This window comes from Pipistrellus kuhlii, unplaced genomic scaffold (assembly GCF_014108245.1).
Source record: "Pipistrellus kuhlii isolate mPipKuh1 unplaced genomic scaffold, mPipKuh1.p scaffold_m20_p_10, whole genome shotgun sequence".
Lineage (NCBI taxonomy): Eukaryota > Metazoa > Chordata > Mammalia > Chiroptera > Vespertilionidae > Pipistrellus > Pipistrellus kuhlii.
Window position 1 is genome coordinate 7,941,255 of NW_023425405.1, and position 16,648 is coordinate 7,957,902.

The window sequence follows — 16,648 nt, forward strand, 5'->3', positions numbered from 1 at the left end:
CGCCTTTCAGGGAAGGGAAGGTGGAGAGAACCCTGAGCACAGCAGGCTTCCCCAGAGGAGGAGAAATGACTGCGCTGTGAAGAGGTCTTTTCTTCCTCCTCAATTAATACTGGGGTCCCTAAGGACACAAATTAGGAACAGCCCCAACCCGCCAATGGCTGCTGGGGAGTGGTCAGCTTTCCTTTCACAGCGAGGGGGTTGTGCTGGTCCTCAGAGGACACCCCTCACACTGTGGAGCTCAGAGAGAGGCGGGACTCAGTTACGTTTTCCTGTCCCATTAGCTGTTGGCCACCTGAGTAATGAGAAAAGCCATGTAAATGACACAGCTGACACAGGTGGCAGTTTTTTAGCTTGTGATGACGAGAACTGGTGTGAAATCAAGAGAATAAAGAATAAATGGCCTCTTACAAGGTGCAAACTGTCTCAGTACAGTTTGGATAAAAAGCACACAAGATATATTAGAAAACAGCTGATGATTTTTCTTTCAAATTTCTTGACCTGAATTCCTTCATCTCTGTTAACTTGTGAGTTTTTAACATTTGATAACCTGTGGCGGTCAATGTTTGATGTGTTAAAAGTACAAAATATTTAATTAATTCTTTATAAAATCTTTGAGACCTGGCTGGTTTGGCTCAGTGGACAAAGCGTCAGCCAGTGGACTGAAGAGTCCCAGGTTCGATTCTAATCAAGGGCACATGCCCAGGTTGCAGGCTCCATCCCCAGTATGGGGTGTGCTGGAGGCAGCCAATCAATGATTCTCCCTCATCATTGATGTTTCTATCTCTGTCTCCCTCTCCCTTCCTCTCTGAAATCAATAAAAATTAAAATTAAAATTAAAACTTTTGTTCCCTGAGGCAGTGAGGAGGGGCATGGCAGAGAGGTAGTTAATGAGGTCACTATGGTAGTGGCAACAGTATGGATAACGGTGGAGGGAACTACAAAGTGAGACTGGACACCGCGAGCCTAATTTGGGGACATAAGAGTAATCCAGAGGAGGAGAACATCAGAATTATTTCAACCAGTGGCAAGTTCACACACACAGGACATGCGTCTCATGACAGCCTCCTGGGGGCGAAAGGGCAGCAGAGAGAGGAGCTGCCACAGTATACTCTCTGAAGCCTCCCATCCCTCTGTGTTCCAGCAGGACCACGAGGCATTCCACAAGACTCAGAGTAGCTGCAGTTCTAGTCTTTGCCTATTTGGACACATGGGAAGTCATCAGAGTGCCATGAGGTAGCCATTTCCTTACAGGCAGTGGTAGTGAGTTTAGAAACAAAGCAGTAAAGAACAGAGGAGACTATTAAAATAATAGAACAAACAGGTTAGTGGCTAAATGGATGTCAAGAATAATGCTTCCTGAAGCAACTGAGTAGATTGTGTAATATTCACAGAGATAAACGGTGTGAGCGCTACAGAACAGGATAAGTTTGGAGGTTGGGGTGAAGGAATGGTGAGATGACATGACTTAAAGATTGATGTGAGGTGGACTCTTGGGACATCCAAAGAGCAATGACAGTAGGCAATTGGATATGTTATTTTGGGAGCTCCAAAGAGAGGTCTGGCCATTTTTTTACCATCACATATAGGGAAATCCAGGATTCAGGTAGCAGTTAAAGCCAGAAGAAAAAAACTGAGATCAAACAGGAGAATGTGCAGGTAAGATTAGAAGAAGGCATTTATAGTATCAAAAATACACTAAAGTCACTAGACTCCCTACAGGCGAATATCTTGAAGAGCATATTCATTTCCTTGTAGCTGGTTGGCTTTTAATTGTTTACAAAGATCAGGTTTATAAAAGAAAATTGGTCTCTATGGAAACAGGCTCTTCAGGATCAGACAGTGTCACCAAGAAAGGGTAATTACTTTAGTTTTTCCATTAATTGTATGTTTTCATGGTTTTCAATAACCATGTATCTTTTTGGTCAGAAATGTTCAATCAGTTAATGACCTGGTGAGCAAGAGGAAAAACACTAGTCTATAGCTATTTCCTTAGGTTGCTTACCCTATGGGCACACCAGAAAAGATAGTTTGTGAATTTCATACTCCATTTTATCAGGGGGTGCGATTCATCCAGTTCCTATAGCCAGCCAAAAACTAAAGGAACAGTCACAAGGAAAGTGCCTCTATTTTTTCATTCCTGGCTGAATCCCTTTTGTTGAAAACACATTAATTTCATGTTACCTGTCCATCTCTATTCTAGGCCTGTGGTCAGCAAACTGAGGCTCTTTGGCCCCTTGAGTGTGGCTCTTCCATTGAAGAAGTGGTATTAGAAGTTTAAACAATTTGGTTCTCAAAAGAAATCTCAATTGTTGTACTGTTGATATTTGATTCTGTTGACTAATGAGTTTGCCGACCACTGTTCTAGGCTACACTTGAAATGTAAAGATGCATCAAAAGTAAAAATAGAATTTAAAGAAATATTACACCAAAATGCTAAATAAAATTCACACAAACTCTTAAAATGTAAATGTTAGTTGTTTTACACTAAGGACACACTGATGTTTAGACAAGAGCCGCTGTACTGACCTTATTCAAAAAAGCCTGTATGATGGCGTCCTGGTTTGCCATGAAAGCGATGTGTCTGTGCCTCCCAATGGAAGCAATGATTTGGGTCTCTTTTTCCAGAAGTTCGCACAAAGCAGCTTTCCTGTCAGCGCCACAGAGAGACTGGTTAATGTATTCCAGTTCTTCTTGTCGCCAGACTGTGGGAACAACATGAGAGACTCCTGAGGTTTTAAAATCCCACAGCTTCTTACCACCACATCCTGACAAGCAGTCTTTTATTTCTGTGTCAATTTCAATAAAATTATACGTGAATGGAATCATTCATAATGTACATCTGACATAGGAAAAAAATGGGACAAAAAAAAAAAAAAAAGCTGAGAGGCTTAAAGCAACAGAAGTGGTCACACAGAAGCCAGAGGAAATCAGTACCGAGAATGTCAGCGTGAGCCTGGAGGTAAGCTAGCTCGCGGGTTCCTGCAGCGGGCAGCAGGTCTGTCCTCATCCATGCACGTTTACCTAACCTCAGCTTGGCTCAAGATACCCGCCCCCGCCCCCCTGAACACATCAGATATGCCAAATGCTCCAGCCTTTTCTTATACAAATCTCAGTCTCTTCTCTTCTAACCCACAGTGGAAGTGGCTTCAAGGTATAGCTAGATCTTGCCTTCACATCCTTTCTATTCTACTGGCTGCACTAAAAAAAATAATAATTTTTGTAACTTTCCCATTTACTTCATTTCCTGTTTTCAGACTAAAAGCCCAGGGCCAGTATGTTAAAGGGATTGGGCCCGCAGAGTCTCTAAAAGCCAGAAATGGTACCTTGACCAAAAGGTAATAATTAGAGTCGAAAGACTCAATTAACACAAGACAAAGCAAAGCAAAGGGTTAGAAGATCCAATTCAATACATATTTACTAGACATACTGAGCAAGGTCCTATCAGATGCCATAGGTACAACGGTGAACAGTAAAAAGAGTGGTGTGCTCAGAGAATGACGAAGCAGGAAAAGAGGCTGTGAGCTCTAGCCATGCTGTCGGGAGAGGCTTCTAAAGATGCTGGCCCCTATGCTGAGTCTGAGGTAAGAGTAGCCATTGAGATCAATGGAAAATTAAGTAAATAAAGAAGTATTCACTTTTATTACTGAGAGACAGATTATCTGGAGGAAAAGTTAAAACTTTGTATTAGCAGTTCTAATTCAAACTATGTTATTGCTACTGAGCCACAAGAGGGCAGCAGTTCCAAATATGTACAGGAATTCAGAATATGGATTGAAAATATATTATTAAGTAGGAGAGCGGTATAAATTATTGAGTTTGTGAACCAGAAATTTTAATTTCAACAAAAAGGACTTTCTAAGAGCTTAAATTTAGAATTTTAGGGATAGAAAAAAAAAACTGGGGGATGTCTCTTTCATGCAAATTCCATTTGCTTCTATATAAAACATGTGTAAACATAAAATATATTTGTTCTGCTCTAACATAGAAAATCTGTATAAAATTATTTACCACATAATAGTAACTTAGACATACATAGGTCTTTTTACTTTTATAAAGTAGTTCCATAAATATAATATTTTGTATTTTCTACTTTATAAAGTGAAGCAGATGAGTCTGAAATTATTGTTATTTTACCAATGAAGAAGCTGAGGCTTAGAAAAAGTAACTTGTGCAAGTTAATCCCACTAGTAAGCAGAAAAGGTAGAACCTCATTTAGCATATTTTCTATTATTTTGCAGTTACCTGTAAACCAAACAAAATAATAATGGTATTGTTTGGCTTATTCACCTATGAATTTGGCATGTTATTTGAATAGAGTTCTGCTCTAACAGAACTTTAGTTTTACAGTTATCAGTAAGACCTCTCACAGATTGCTGTTTAACTACTAACACTTAGAAATAACCTTTGTTTTCATCTGACAGAGCAAATGGAAGTAGAAGCAAAATTTAAAGTAAAAAAGAAAGTATTGCCGGGACCGATTTGGCTCAGTGAATAGAGCGTCAGCCTGAGGACTGAAAGGTCCCGGGTTCGATTCCGGTCAAGGGCATGTACCTTGGTTGCGGGCACATCCCCAGTGGGGGGGTGTGCAAGAGGCAGCTGGTCGATGTTTTTCTCTCATCGACGTTTCTAACTCTCTCTCCCTCTCAATTCCTCTCTGTGTAAAATCAATAAAACATATTAAAAGGCAGAAAAGAAGCAAGGAAGGAAGGAAGGAAGAAAGCAAGGAACGACGGAAGAAAAAAAAGAAAGAAGGAAGGAAGAAAGGAAGGAAAGAGAGAGAGAGAAAGAAAGAAAGAAAGAAAGAAAGGAAGGAAGGAAGGAAGGAAGGAAGGAAGGAAGGAAGGAAGGAAGGAAGGAAGGAAGGAAGGAAGGAAGGAAGGAAGAAAGAATTTGCACAGGTAAACGCTGAGGAGACAGGGAGCGCAGATGTAGGGATCTAGGGAGCAAGCTTTCGGTTCCATCAGCCACATCGAGAGCCGCTCAGGGGGGCGTGTGAGGCACACTCATTAATGTTGCTGGTTGGACCCAGTGTTGAATTGTATTGTCTTGAGGAAGTGGTGTTGCACAGCTATGTAAGTAGACACTTAAATTATATTCAGTTAGAGCGGAAACGGTGACTTGAATGATAGAACACATAATAACATCCACAAATAGCAAATAAAGTTAGAGTAAAAAACACTTGCTAAAAGTTAATGTTATGAATCATCATAGGAATCATACTTTTATTTATTTGGATTTTAAAAAAACCTGTTCAACCAAAAAAATAATAATAATTGAAGTCATTTTTAACTTCTAAAATTCTTCTGTTATCACAAGCGCGCAACTTCCCCACTTTCTGGCACCTAAGGCAATAGAAAAACTTCTGTTCCAGTTACTTCCACTTCAGCAGGTATTTCCAGGAAAGCAGAAGCTGGAAAGAGTGGCATTTACTATACGCCTGTTTCCCTTTCATTCATGTATGCATTCATTCTACCCATATTTGTTGGGATATGAGCTAAACACAGAAAAACAGAGGTGGTTTTTTTTAAAAAGCAGTTATTCTCTCCTGAATTTTACAACTCAGTAATGAAAATTAATGTTAAATAAAAGATATATTACCACAAATTATGATGATGTGAGTGAAAAGTTTTGAATGCCATGAGACCATGAGATGCAATAGGATCTCAGTCCAAAAGACTTGGAGTAGATGACATTTAAGCTGAGAGATGAGACAGGTTTCAAGAAAAACAGTGCATCTACTGCTTATTCGAGTAACCAAAGCTTCTAATTGTGCCAGTGACTAGCATACATTGAATGAAAGAAATGAAGCAAGAAAGTCAAATGTGTAGACAATACATACTTATATATTATCATTGATGGGAGGGAATTAAAATATATTGCCACGCCCCTCATCTAAAGGGACAAATCAGAGACAGGATGCTGGACTAAGAAATTTGAGAAGACCCTAGCTGGTTTGGCTCAGTGGCTAGAGCGTCAGCCTGCAGATTGAAGGGTTCCAGACAAGGGCACATGCCTGACTTGTGGGCTCAATCCCCAGTAGGGGGTGTGCAGGAGGCAGCCAATCAATGATTCTCTCTCATTACTGATGCTCCTAACCCTCTCTCCTCCCCCTGACCCCGCTTCTGCTCTGGAATCAATACAAATATGTATTTTAAAAAATCAAAGAAGTTCAACTCTGAGTTCAAATATTCCCAAGACCATCAAAGAACCATACTGGACAATACTTTCTTTATAACACAGGGTTGAGGATCAAATTAGATAATATACTAAAACTGCACAATTTACCCATTGTTAATAGAAAAGCATTTCCAACTTCATTTCCCCTTAATACCTATACCAAATATAAAACACTATTCATCATTTTAAATTGTCTAATCTAGATACCCAAGATATTTCCCCTAAGATAATAAAGTCTTCCTTTTGTCTTTAGTAGACCTGTTTTTCTTACTAATGAAAAATTGGTATTTTATGCAAAGCCTATTTTAAACTTACGTTCTAGTGCATTATAAAGAAGTTCAAAATCTTCTTTTGTTTTAGGATTATGCCTCCGCTGATAGTCCATTTTCAACCATTCTTCTTTTTCTCTTATCTTTTTTAGTTCTTCTTCTTCTAGCCACTTCAACTTCAACATTTTTTGTCTTCTTAGATTATCTACAAAGACTTTAGCATGCCATTTTCTATAGTAAGTCTGTAACACTATTACCTGTAGTTAAAAGGAAATAAAAAGTATCTACCATCAACTTTATGAGTCAATAACAATGATTATTTTTATTCCAATTCAATAAATACTAAAACACTCTGTGTCTAGTTTTAGTTCTGTGACAGGTATTCTCACGTATGTTATAATATGGATAATGCACATCAGCTATTTGACTTTGAAATCTAGCAAATACATCTTCATGGGAGACAGATAGTACAATACTTAAGAGCACAGGCTCTACAGAAAAACTCAGTTTAAATCTTCCCTCTGCTGCTCACTAGCTGTTTGGTTTTGGATAAGCTGCTTGCCCTCTCTGTGCTTTGGCACCCTTATTTATAAAACAGTGATAATAACAATATGCATCTAAAGTGCTTAGTTAGCTTACACCTGGCATATCTCAAGTTGTCAATAAATATTATTGTCATATTTTAATTATCTATATTATTATTGAATATCAATTATCTCTAGTTTATCATTTTGTCCTTAACATTAGCTCATATTTAAAACAAAATTGAAGACCATAACTTTTTCTCATGAAATATATCACTCTAAGATAAGGCCCTTAAATCTCATTTTTTTAAAAAGATAAGATCCAGAAATTTTGTTCACAAGAATTCCCATAAGGAAGAAAATTTGTATTTCCTAAACATATGGCAGGTAGGTTACGTGGCGAAAATCACCAAAGGCAGGTTAGATAAAAGGGAGATTTAAGCAAGCAGGTATTTATTAAATTATGAGAAATATAAATATGTCTGAAGGTCCACTATAGTACTGGATCCACAAAATACTTGAAATATAGTTGAGAGAGTTTCCATTTTTATTTACTAGACTCATAAATAAAAATAAAATATAAAGAGGCAGGATCAAGATTGAAGACAAATATGTTGATACATGCCTTTCCCTCCTTCTAGTCCCAGATAATTAGAGATAATTATATAAGCAGAAATAAGAAAAGATACTGGATCATGTTGAAGGAGTCCTCGAAAGGAAGAGAAACTTTAAAGAATCTCCTCAAGAAAGGAAGTGGGTGGAATCACTGAAGAAGGAGTCTAATCATACACTGGACCGGCAAGTCACAAAATACAGAAATTATTCTAAGACTGCTTCAAGCCCCACGTGAGCAGAAGAATCCCAGGGAAACTAACTAGGTGATTTCTTGAAAAATGCAAGAGAGACAGGATCCTCTAAGACAATTAATTAGTTAAAGAGCATCAGAGCCCTAGCTGGTTTGGTTCTGTGGATAGAGTGTCAGCCAGCGAACTGAAGGGTCCCAGTTTCAATTCTGGTCCAGGGAATGTGCCCTGGTTATAGGCTCGACCCCAGTAGGGGGCTTGCAGGAGGCAACCGATGGACAATTCTCTCTCATCATTGATGTTTCTATCTCTCTTTCCCTCTCCCTTCTACTCCGAAATCAATAAAAATATATTTTTAAAAGCAACAGAGGTATTTGCCTCTGGGCTGGAGGAGTTAGTGTCCCAGAAGGCTCATGGCACCAGGGTGAATAGAAGTGCCCTCTCACAAAACCAGCTCTCTCCCAGAATCAAGCCTTGCCCATCCCCTAAAGCCACTGAGTAAGGCTGTAGTACAGAAATATGTTGTAACACAGTGGACATCAGAAACCTCACATATTCTGAGGACACACCCAAGAAAAACAAAACATTTAAGAAAAGCCAACAAAATAAAAAGTGCCTCGTTCAACAAAGAATAATTTACATTTTTAAAATGGCAAAGATGAAAAACAGAGAGAGGGAATGTTCTAAAATTGATTGTGATAATGGTTGAATAATTCTGTTTACATAGAAAAATCTTTTAACTGTATGTTTTTTTGAAAAGATCCACTGAAATTTTTATACTTAAAGACTAGAGGCCCAGTGCAAAAAATTGTGCACAGTGGGGTTCCTAGGCCCGACAAGTAATCAGGGCCTATGCAGGCCATCTCTCCCAGTCTCAATCAGGGCTGGGCTGGCCGGGGCCTGCCAGCTGCTGGCCAGGGCCTGAGACTGCCAGCTGCTGGCCAGGGCCTGGGGGCCTTTTAGGGTCTGGGGGCCTGCTGGGACATCAGACAGACTGCCGGTTGCTGGACAGGGTCTGCCAGACCGGGCCTGCCAGATGGGGAGAGGGACTGGGGGAGGTTGCCTGTCTGTGAGAGGTTGGCTGTGGGAGCACACTGACCACTAGGGGGGAGCTACTGTGTGGAACATCTGCCCACTGGTGGTCATTGCATGTCACAGCAACTGGTTGTTCAGTTGTGGTTATTCAGTTGTACCAATCACGTAGGCTTTTATATAGAGAGATATTAATTATGTCAGTAAAAAACTAGAAAATAATAAAAATGGCAAACTAGAAAAATATTTAACATAAAAGAAAGTGGTAAAGGAGGAACAGATGTACCAGAGAGATACAGGACTATAGACAATAGCAAAATCATGATATAATTCATCCTTTGCAATAATTATATTAAGTATATGAATACTAAGTATTCTAGTCAAAAGGCAGAAATTACTAGATTGGATAAAAGGAAAAGATCCAATTATATGCTATTTACTAGATATATACTCCAGATACAAAGTCTCAATTAGGTTAGAAGTAAAAGGATGAAGAGAGATAAGAGTATGCAAACATAACATAAAAGAGTTGGAGTGGCTATACTAATATCAGGGAAAACAGATTTTAATATCCTTTTGTTTTCAATTAGTCTGGAACCCGGATGTGAGGGCGATCTGGCTGCGACATCTGTCACCCCATTGATCGCCAGGGTTGATTCGGCTGATCTGGCTGGCTAGGCGGGTGTCCCCCTCCTCCCTCACCGATCCATGTGCGTCCCTCCCGAAGCTGCGCGCTCGGTCGAAGAGGACGACTTTCCCCCAAGAGGAGAGGACCGGTCTTCGGTCAAGGGTATACGAGTAGCTGCGCTCCCCTGCTAGAACCTCCAAACAAGCTCTCAATTAGTCTGGAACCCTTCCTAGCTGATCCTACTGTCATGAGGATTAAGACCAAGGTATAGAGAGGACCAAGCTCATAAATGGCCAAAGGCAACTCACAAAGTCCTGGGAATTCCCTCAGGGACAGAGAAGGATTCTGGCTCCTTATACTGGGGGCAGATTAACGCCAAGGACTGCTTTTACTACCAATAAAACATGGCTCTTACTGACAAAGACTCTCCTTGACCAAATTATAATCAAACTCCTCTAAGGCTCCTTTTCAACTACGCTTTGACGTTTGGGCTTCTGTGTGCAGCTTTGCATTTTTTCAATTTTATTAAGAATCCTGATTTAAAAAAAAAATCCTGCTAACTCAGTTTAATCAGAATCCCCACCCTCAATATCTGATCACTCTCCATATTTGATCCGGCTCCTCATCTTCCACCAGCCCCAGATGATGCCTACTCACTCTGGCCAGATTGGTTCAGCCAGAATCCCCTTTACCCCTGATGTTTTCTCATAGTAATTTTCCATCCACTGACCCCTTCTTTAGCTATAAAGTCCCACTTTTCCTGCCGTATTCAAAATTAAGCCTAATCTCTTCCCTCCATTGTAGTAGCCCCTTTTGAATCAAATCTGCCCTATCATCTTTAACAAATATTGTAATTAGTCTTTAACAACATTCACATGGGTTCTTCCCATGCAAGCTAGTGTGGCTTAAGCAAAGACATAGATATGCACAGAGCAATTCACTCACATATTAAATTTTTAGTAACCACCCAAAATAAAAGTTATCTTACCGCATTTAATCTTCGAGCATGATATTCTCTTGCTGTAAAATATTTTCCTGGTTTTAGCAGTTTATCAGTCATATTTGAAACATATACACCAATTTTAGTCATCTGTGTGGATGTTGCATTTGTAGTTTGTTGGAGCTTTTTTCTCTGAAAAACTGTCTAAAATTAAAAAAAAAGATTTAAATAAATATCTACTCTATACACATATAAATGAGTAAGAGCATATTCTCCTACATATTTGTTATTTATTCATTATTTTAATTGCCATATAATGCCTTAAAAGACTTTTATTTTAGAGAGGAATACAGCATAACATGTATTTATTCTATAGCTTTAAAAGCCTATAAAGAAAAAGAAAAATACTACCTGGGTATCCCTACAAAATAAATTGCCTTTTCCAGGAATCCTTTTAGGTACAGTTTGTGTTCCAGCATTGTGATATTCTATTCCAGTTAGTTTATGTCTGAATCCACCAAGAAATGGTTTGTGAAAGTCAGATTTTATCATCTCAACAGCTATACACTGGTACTGATTAATGCCTGAAGAGATAAAACAAAGACTGAATGGAAGTTCAACTACAAAATGACTCTAAAATACTTTTATCTAAAAGATACAAAATAACTAACCAGTTTGTACTCTGACAACTATGGTTTCGGGGGCAGGTAATCTCTTTATTCTTTTGATTGGATATAGGTCTGGAAGTGTGGAATAAATATCCACTTGTACAGTGTCCTGCGGCTTAACTCCATATTGTAGTAGAGTCTCATTATTTTTAAGAATATTTCCTAAAATGAGATAAAATTATATATAAGAAGTGTTATGACAAAAAAAGAAAAGAAAAGAAATATATACTCATTTGAAGGGGCTATAAAATATCTATAAACACATGTTGTTTAATTACCAAAATATTGATTAGTATCAAGTGCCAAGTATTAATGGTGTCCATCTCTTGCTATAAAGTGAATACAGAGCTCCCTGCAGTGGGAAAAGTCAGGGTGGTATCCCAAACAAGAATTCAGCATTCTAAGTAAAGCTACAAGTCTTAACTCTTCAGAAATGCAAATACATAATAACCATGCAACTCTGTAAACATCTGAAATTTTTAAAAACCTATTTTATAAATAAGCAAAATCATACTCTAAATAATAATTCTGTAAAAAAAAAATGATAGTGCATTATATGTAAGCTCCAGACCTAGCATATCTGAGAAAACCTAATACTCACCTCTCTCTCCAGCAGAAAAGTATACAATCAGAATTCTAAAGAATCCCTTCCTGTCCCTGTTTCTATAATCAGAAACTCATACAAATTAATTAATGCCAAGAAGGAGCTAAGTCTCAGTTTTGTGCTTGGAAAAGTATAGTGCACTTTATTTTTACGTTGTATTGCTACTACATCTTCCTTCTCCCCATTGGTTTATTCTATAAATTGATTCTAATTTTATTTCTCTATTTTAAGGCATATAAAAATTTGTATAATGTTACTGGCTGCAGTTTTGTATCATGGAAAGTTTATTGATTAATACTCATACCAATTTTCCAACATATAATCTTCCTAATTACAATTAATAAGTTAAGCATAGCAAAGGTTTTGATATACTCATTCTTAGAAATATATCACATATCATCACTAGCCTTTTAAAAATGATAATTATCAATATTTTTAATTTTTTTCAACTACAGTTTACATTCAATATTATTGTATACTAGTTGCATGTGTACAGAATAGTGATTAGATAACTATATACTTTACAAAGTGTTCCCCTGATATTTTTAGTACACCTCCCTTCCCCCCGGCACCATACATAGTTCAAGAAAGCACAAAAATCACTGGGTTTCTATATTCACCCTCAACTCATAATTTTAAAATTAACATGAATGCAATGGGTTTTTGTGATAGGTTGAGATAATGGTCCTAATCCCCAGAACCTATGACTGCTACCATATATGGGAAAAGTGACTGTTAAGGTTTTTGAGATGGAGAGATTATCCTGGATTGTCCAGGTAGGCCCTAAGTATAACCACAAGTGCTCCATATATATATATATATATATATATATATATATATATATATTTTTTTTTTTTTTTTTTTTTTTTTTTTTTTTTTACAGAGAGGAAGAGAGAGGGATAGAGAGTTAGAAACACCGATGAGAGAGAAACATCGATCAGCTGCCTCTTGCACACCTCCTACTGGGGATGTGCCCACAACCAAGGTACATGCCCTTGACCGGAATCAAATTTGGGACCTTACAGTCCACAGGCCAACACTCTATCCACTGAGCCAAACCGGTTTTGGCACCACAAGTGCTCTTATGAGAGGAAGCAAGAGGGAGGTGTGATGGCAGGGTGAAGACAACAGGACAGAGCAGAAAGATGTGAGGAGGCTATGCTGCTGGCTTCGATGATGGAGGAATGGGCCAGGAGCCAATGAATGCAAGGAATGCAACTCTAGAAGTTAGAAAAGGCAAGGAAGCAGAATCTTTCCAGAACATTTAGGAGAAGAGCCCTGCTGACACGTTTGTCTGAGTGAAAGGGAGCGAGGACTTCTGGCCTCTGGAGCTGTAAGAGAAATAATGTGTTGCGTTGAGCTACTAAATCAGGGGTTGTTATAACAGTCATGGGAACCTAATACAGATGCCCAGAGCCTCTTCATTCCTCTCCTTGTTTCTGTAGTAGGCTTAGTCCCATACCAAACTTGAATTCCAGTTCAGGTACCAGAAAAAAGCACCTATCTTAGAAGGTGGTTAGTTGACACAAATCCAGCTTTTTCGTTACTATTGCTATTGACATAAGCCCGGTAGTGATGCAGAGTGCTTACACATAAAGAAAAAGGCCATGAAGTGCAAAGAAAGAGATTCTATGGTACCAGTAGCCAACTTCTCCAGTGCTCTCTCTTTCAGTTTTAAATTTCACCTTATAATTAATGCCACACAGTTTTAAGTTCCCTTTTTGGAGTTAGACCTATATTTAAGTTCAGACTCTGCCACTTATTAGCTATGTGAATTTATGTGATATGAAGAGAAACCTGAGCTTTAGTTTTATACTTTTAAAGAAAAAATTCAGCCAAAACCGGTTTGGCTCAATGGATAGAGCATCGGCTTGGGGACTGAAAGGTCCCGGGTTCGATTCCGGTCAAGGGCATGTACCTTGCTTGCAGGCATATCCCCAGTAGGGGGTGTGCAAGAGGCAGCTGATTGATGACTCTCTCATTGATGTTTCTACAATAACTCTCTATCTCTCTCCCTTCCTCTCTATACAAAATCATTAAAATATATTTAAAAAATAAAAAAATAAAGAAAAAATTCATAATAAAGGATTGTTGTGTGGATGGGATGATATTGTGATAATGTAGGCAGCATATTTTGTAGGGCTATCACATAGTAAATGCTCAAATCAACCATCATCATCAACATGATCATGATCGTCATCACTATTATTATTATTACTGTATAAATTTTAGCTTTGTTTCCCCAACCAAGCTTTAATAATCAGTTGCTTGAGTACACAAGCACTATACTATTCAAGTATATTGATTATAATAGTTTTAGAAAACAATTTTGAAATTGAACTGTTTTTTTCTGATTTGGCAAGGAGAAACTTGATATGTATAGCTTATTACTTTATAGTGCTTAGGATTTTACACAAAAAAAAGTTATGGTGGCACCTTTGTAAGTAAAGATAAGACGTTTTTAAGCTAAAATATTATGATTTGCTATGGGACACAGAAAAAGGAGTCTTTAGAGGAAAGTTCATAGCACCATAGGCCTAACTCAAAAAATAAGAAATTATTTAACCCTAAAAGTTACCGTATTTTTCCGGCGTATAAGACAACCCCCCTAATTTTATAGTTAAAACATAGGTTTAGGCCTATATTCGCTGTATAAGACTACCCCCCACTTCCGAGACAACACCAGTTCTTTTTTTAATAGACCGCCTCTCTGACTCTGGCCAATCTGAGCAGGCTTTTTTTTGTTTCAAAAGTCGTTTTATACGCCGGAAAATACGGTAAACAATTATAAAGAGAACAACAAGAAAATCCCAGAGTTAAATAAAAGGAAGGAAATAATAAAGGTTGGAGAAAAAAAAAATGACATAAAGATTTAAAAATATATAAAAATGCAAAAATTTAATGAAACCAAGAGCTGGTTCTTTAAGAGCAGGCATCTTCAAACTTTTTAAAGTGGGGGGCCAGATCACGGTCCCTCAGAGAGCCGGAGGGCCGGACTATATGAACTACTAATTCCTACTGTAACACCTCGGCTGCGCTCACTGCCCAAAAAACCTGGCGGGCCGGATCAGACTCCTCTGCGGGTCGCATGTGGCCTGCAGGCCGTAGTTTGAAGACGCCTGTTTAAGAGGATAAACAAGATTGATGAACCTTTAGCCAGACTCATGAAGAAACAAAGAGAGAGGACCCAAATAAATAAAATCAGAAATGAAAGAAGAGAAGTAACACCAGACACCACAGAAATACAAAGGATTGTAAGAAAATACCATGAACAACTATATGACAACAAGCTGAACAATGTGGATGAAATGAACAAATTCCTAGAAAACTACAATCTCCCAAAATTGAATCAGGAAGAATTAGAAAACTTGAATAGGCCAATAACAACTGATTAAATAGAAACGGTAATCAAATAACTTCCAGCAAACAAAAGCCCGGATCCAGAAGGCTTTACAGGGGAGTTTTACCAAACATTCAAAGAAGTAACACCAACTTCCTCAAACTATTACAAAAAATCCAAGAGGAAGGAATATTTCCAAGCTCTTTTTTATGACGCCATCATTATCCTAATTCCAAAACCCTTGGGGGATGTCCAACTGCCCGTTTAAGCCTGCAGTTGGACATCCCTCTCACAATCCAGGACAGCTGACTCCCAACTACTCGGCTGCCTGCCTTCCTGATTGCCCCTAACCACTTTTGCCTGCCAGCCTGATTGATGCCTAACTGTTCCCCTGTAAACCTGGTCACCCTAACTGCCATCTCCTTCAGACCTAGTCACCCCTAACTACCCTCCCCTGCAGGCCAGGTACCTCCAACTTCTCTCCTCTGCAGGCCTGGGTCCCCCCAACTGCCCTTCCCTGAAGGCCCGGTCACCATCAACTTCCCTCCTCGCCAGCCTGGTTACCCCTAACTGCCCTCCCCTGCAGGCTAGATCACCCCCAACTGCCCTCCCTTGCAGGCCTGGTCCTTCCCAACTGCCATCCCCTGCTGGCCATCTTGTGTCCACATGGGGGCAGGATCTTTGGCCACATGGGGGCAGCCATCTTGTGTGTTGGAGTGATGGTCAATCTGCATATTACTTTTTTATTAGATAGGATAGAGGCCTGGTGCATGGGTGGGGGCCAGCTGGTTTGCCCTGAAGGGTATCCCGGATCAGGGTGGGGGTTCTTTTGGAGTGAGAAGCGGCCTGGATGAGGGGCCTGTGGTGGTTTGCAAGCTGGCCACACCCCCTGGTGACCTGGTATCTGGAATTTATTTATCTTCTACAATTGAAACTTTGTATCCTTGAGTGGAGGCCTGGACCCTCCAGGGTATGTGGAAAGCTTGGCTTCCTCCATTGCCAGGGAAACTCAAGCCTCCCTCCTGCACACTCTATGGCCACAGCCATCTTGGTTGGGATTAATTTGTATACTTGCTCTGATTGGTTGGTGGGTGTGGCTGGTGGATGATGGTTAATTTGAATATTACTCTTTTATTAGATAGGATAGTACTGGATGTCCTTGCCATAGAGATCAGACAAGAAGAAATAAAAGGCATCCAAATTGAAAAGGAGAAGGCATCCAAATTAGAAAGTAGGAAGTAAAACTCTCATTACTCATAGGTGACATGATATTGTACATAGAAAACCCTAAAGACTTCACCAAAAAATTACTAGATTTAATAAATGAATTTGGCAAGGTAGCAGGATACAAAATCAACATCCCAAATTGAGATGTGTTTTTTATGTACCAATAATGAGCTCTCAGGAAGAGAAACTAAACCAGCAATCCCATTTACCATTGCAACAAAAAAAAAAAAACATTAAGATACTTAGGAATAAACTTAACCAAGGAGGTAAAAGACCAGTGCCAGAAAACTACAGGATGTTGAAAAACTGATGAATGGAGTGGATCCAGAGACATGGAAGCATGGAACAACAGAATGCAGAATCTCAGAGGGAAAACAGGAGAGGGTGGGTGGGTAAGTGAGAAAAGATCAACCAAATAAATTATATGCATTTATAA

General features: G+C 39.0%; 1 protein-coding gene across 1 annotated transcript in view; it reads right to left on the reverse strand.

Moving 5' to 3' along the window:
* The window catches only part of IQUB (IQ motif and ubiquitin domain containing), a 53,947-nt gene that overhangs the window by 23,016 nt on the left and 14,283 nt on the right, over positions 1 to 16,648 (reverse strand). Inside the window, exons 4-8 of the mRNA XM_045576449.1 lie at positions 11,045 to 11,203; positions 10,785 to 10,957; positions 10,422 to 10,577; positions 6,493 to 6,703; positions 2,527 to 2,702 (exon numbers count right to left, since the gene is read on the reverse strand). Of these exons, the coding sequence (XP_045432405.1) occupies positions 2,527 to 2,702; positions 6,493 to 6,703; positions 10,422 to 10,577; positions 10,785 to 10,957; positions 11,045 to 11,203 (875 nt within the window). The remainder of the gene's footprint in view (positions 1 to 2,526; positions 2,703 to 6,492; positions 6,704 to 10,421; positions 10,578 to 10,784; positions 10,958 to 11,044; positions 11,204 to 16,648) is intronic.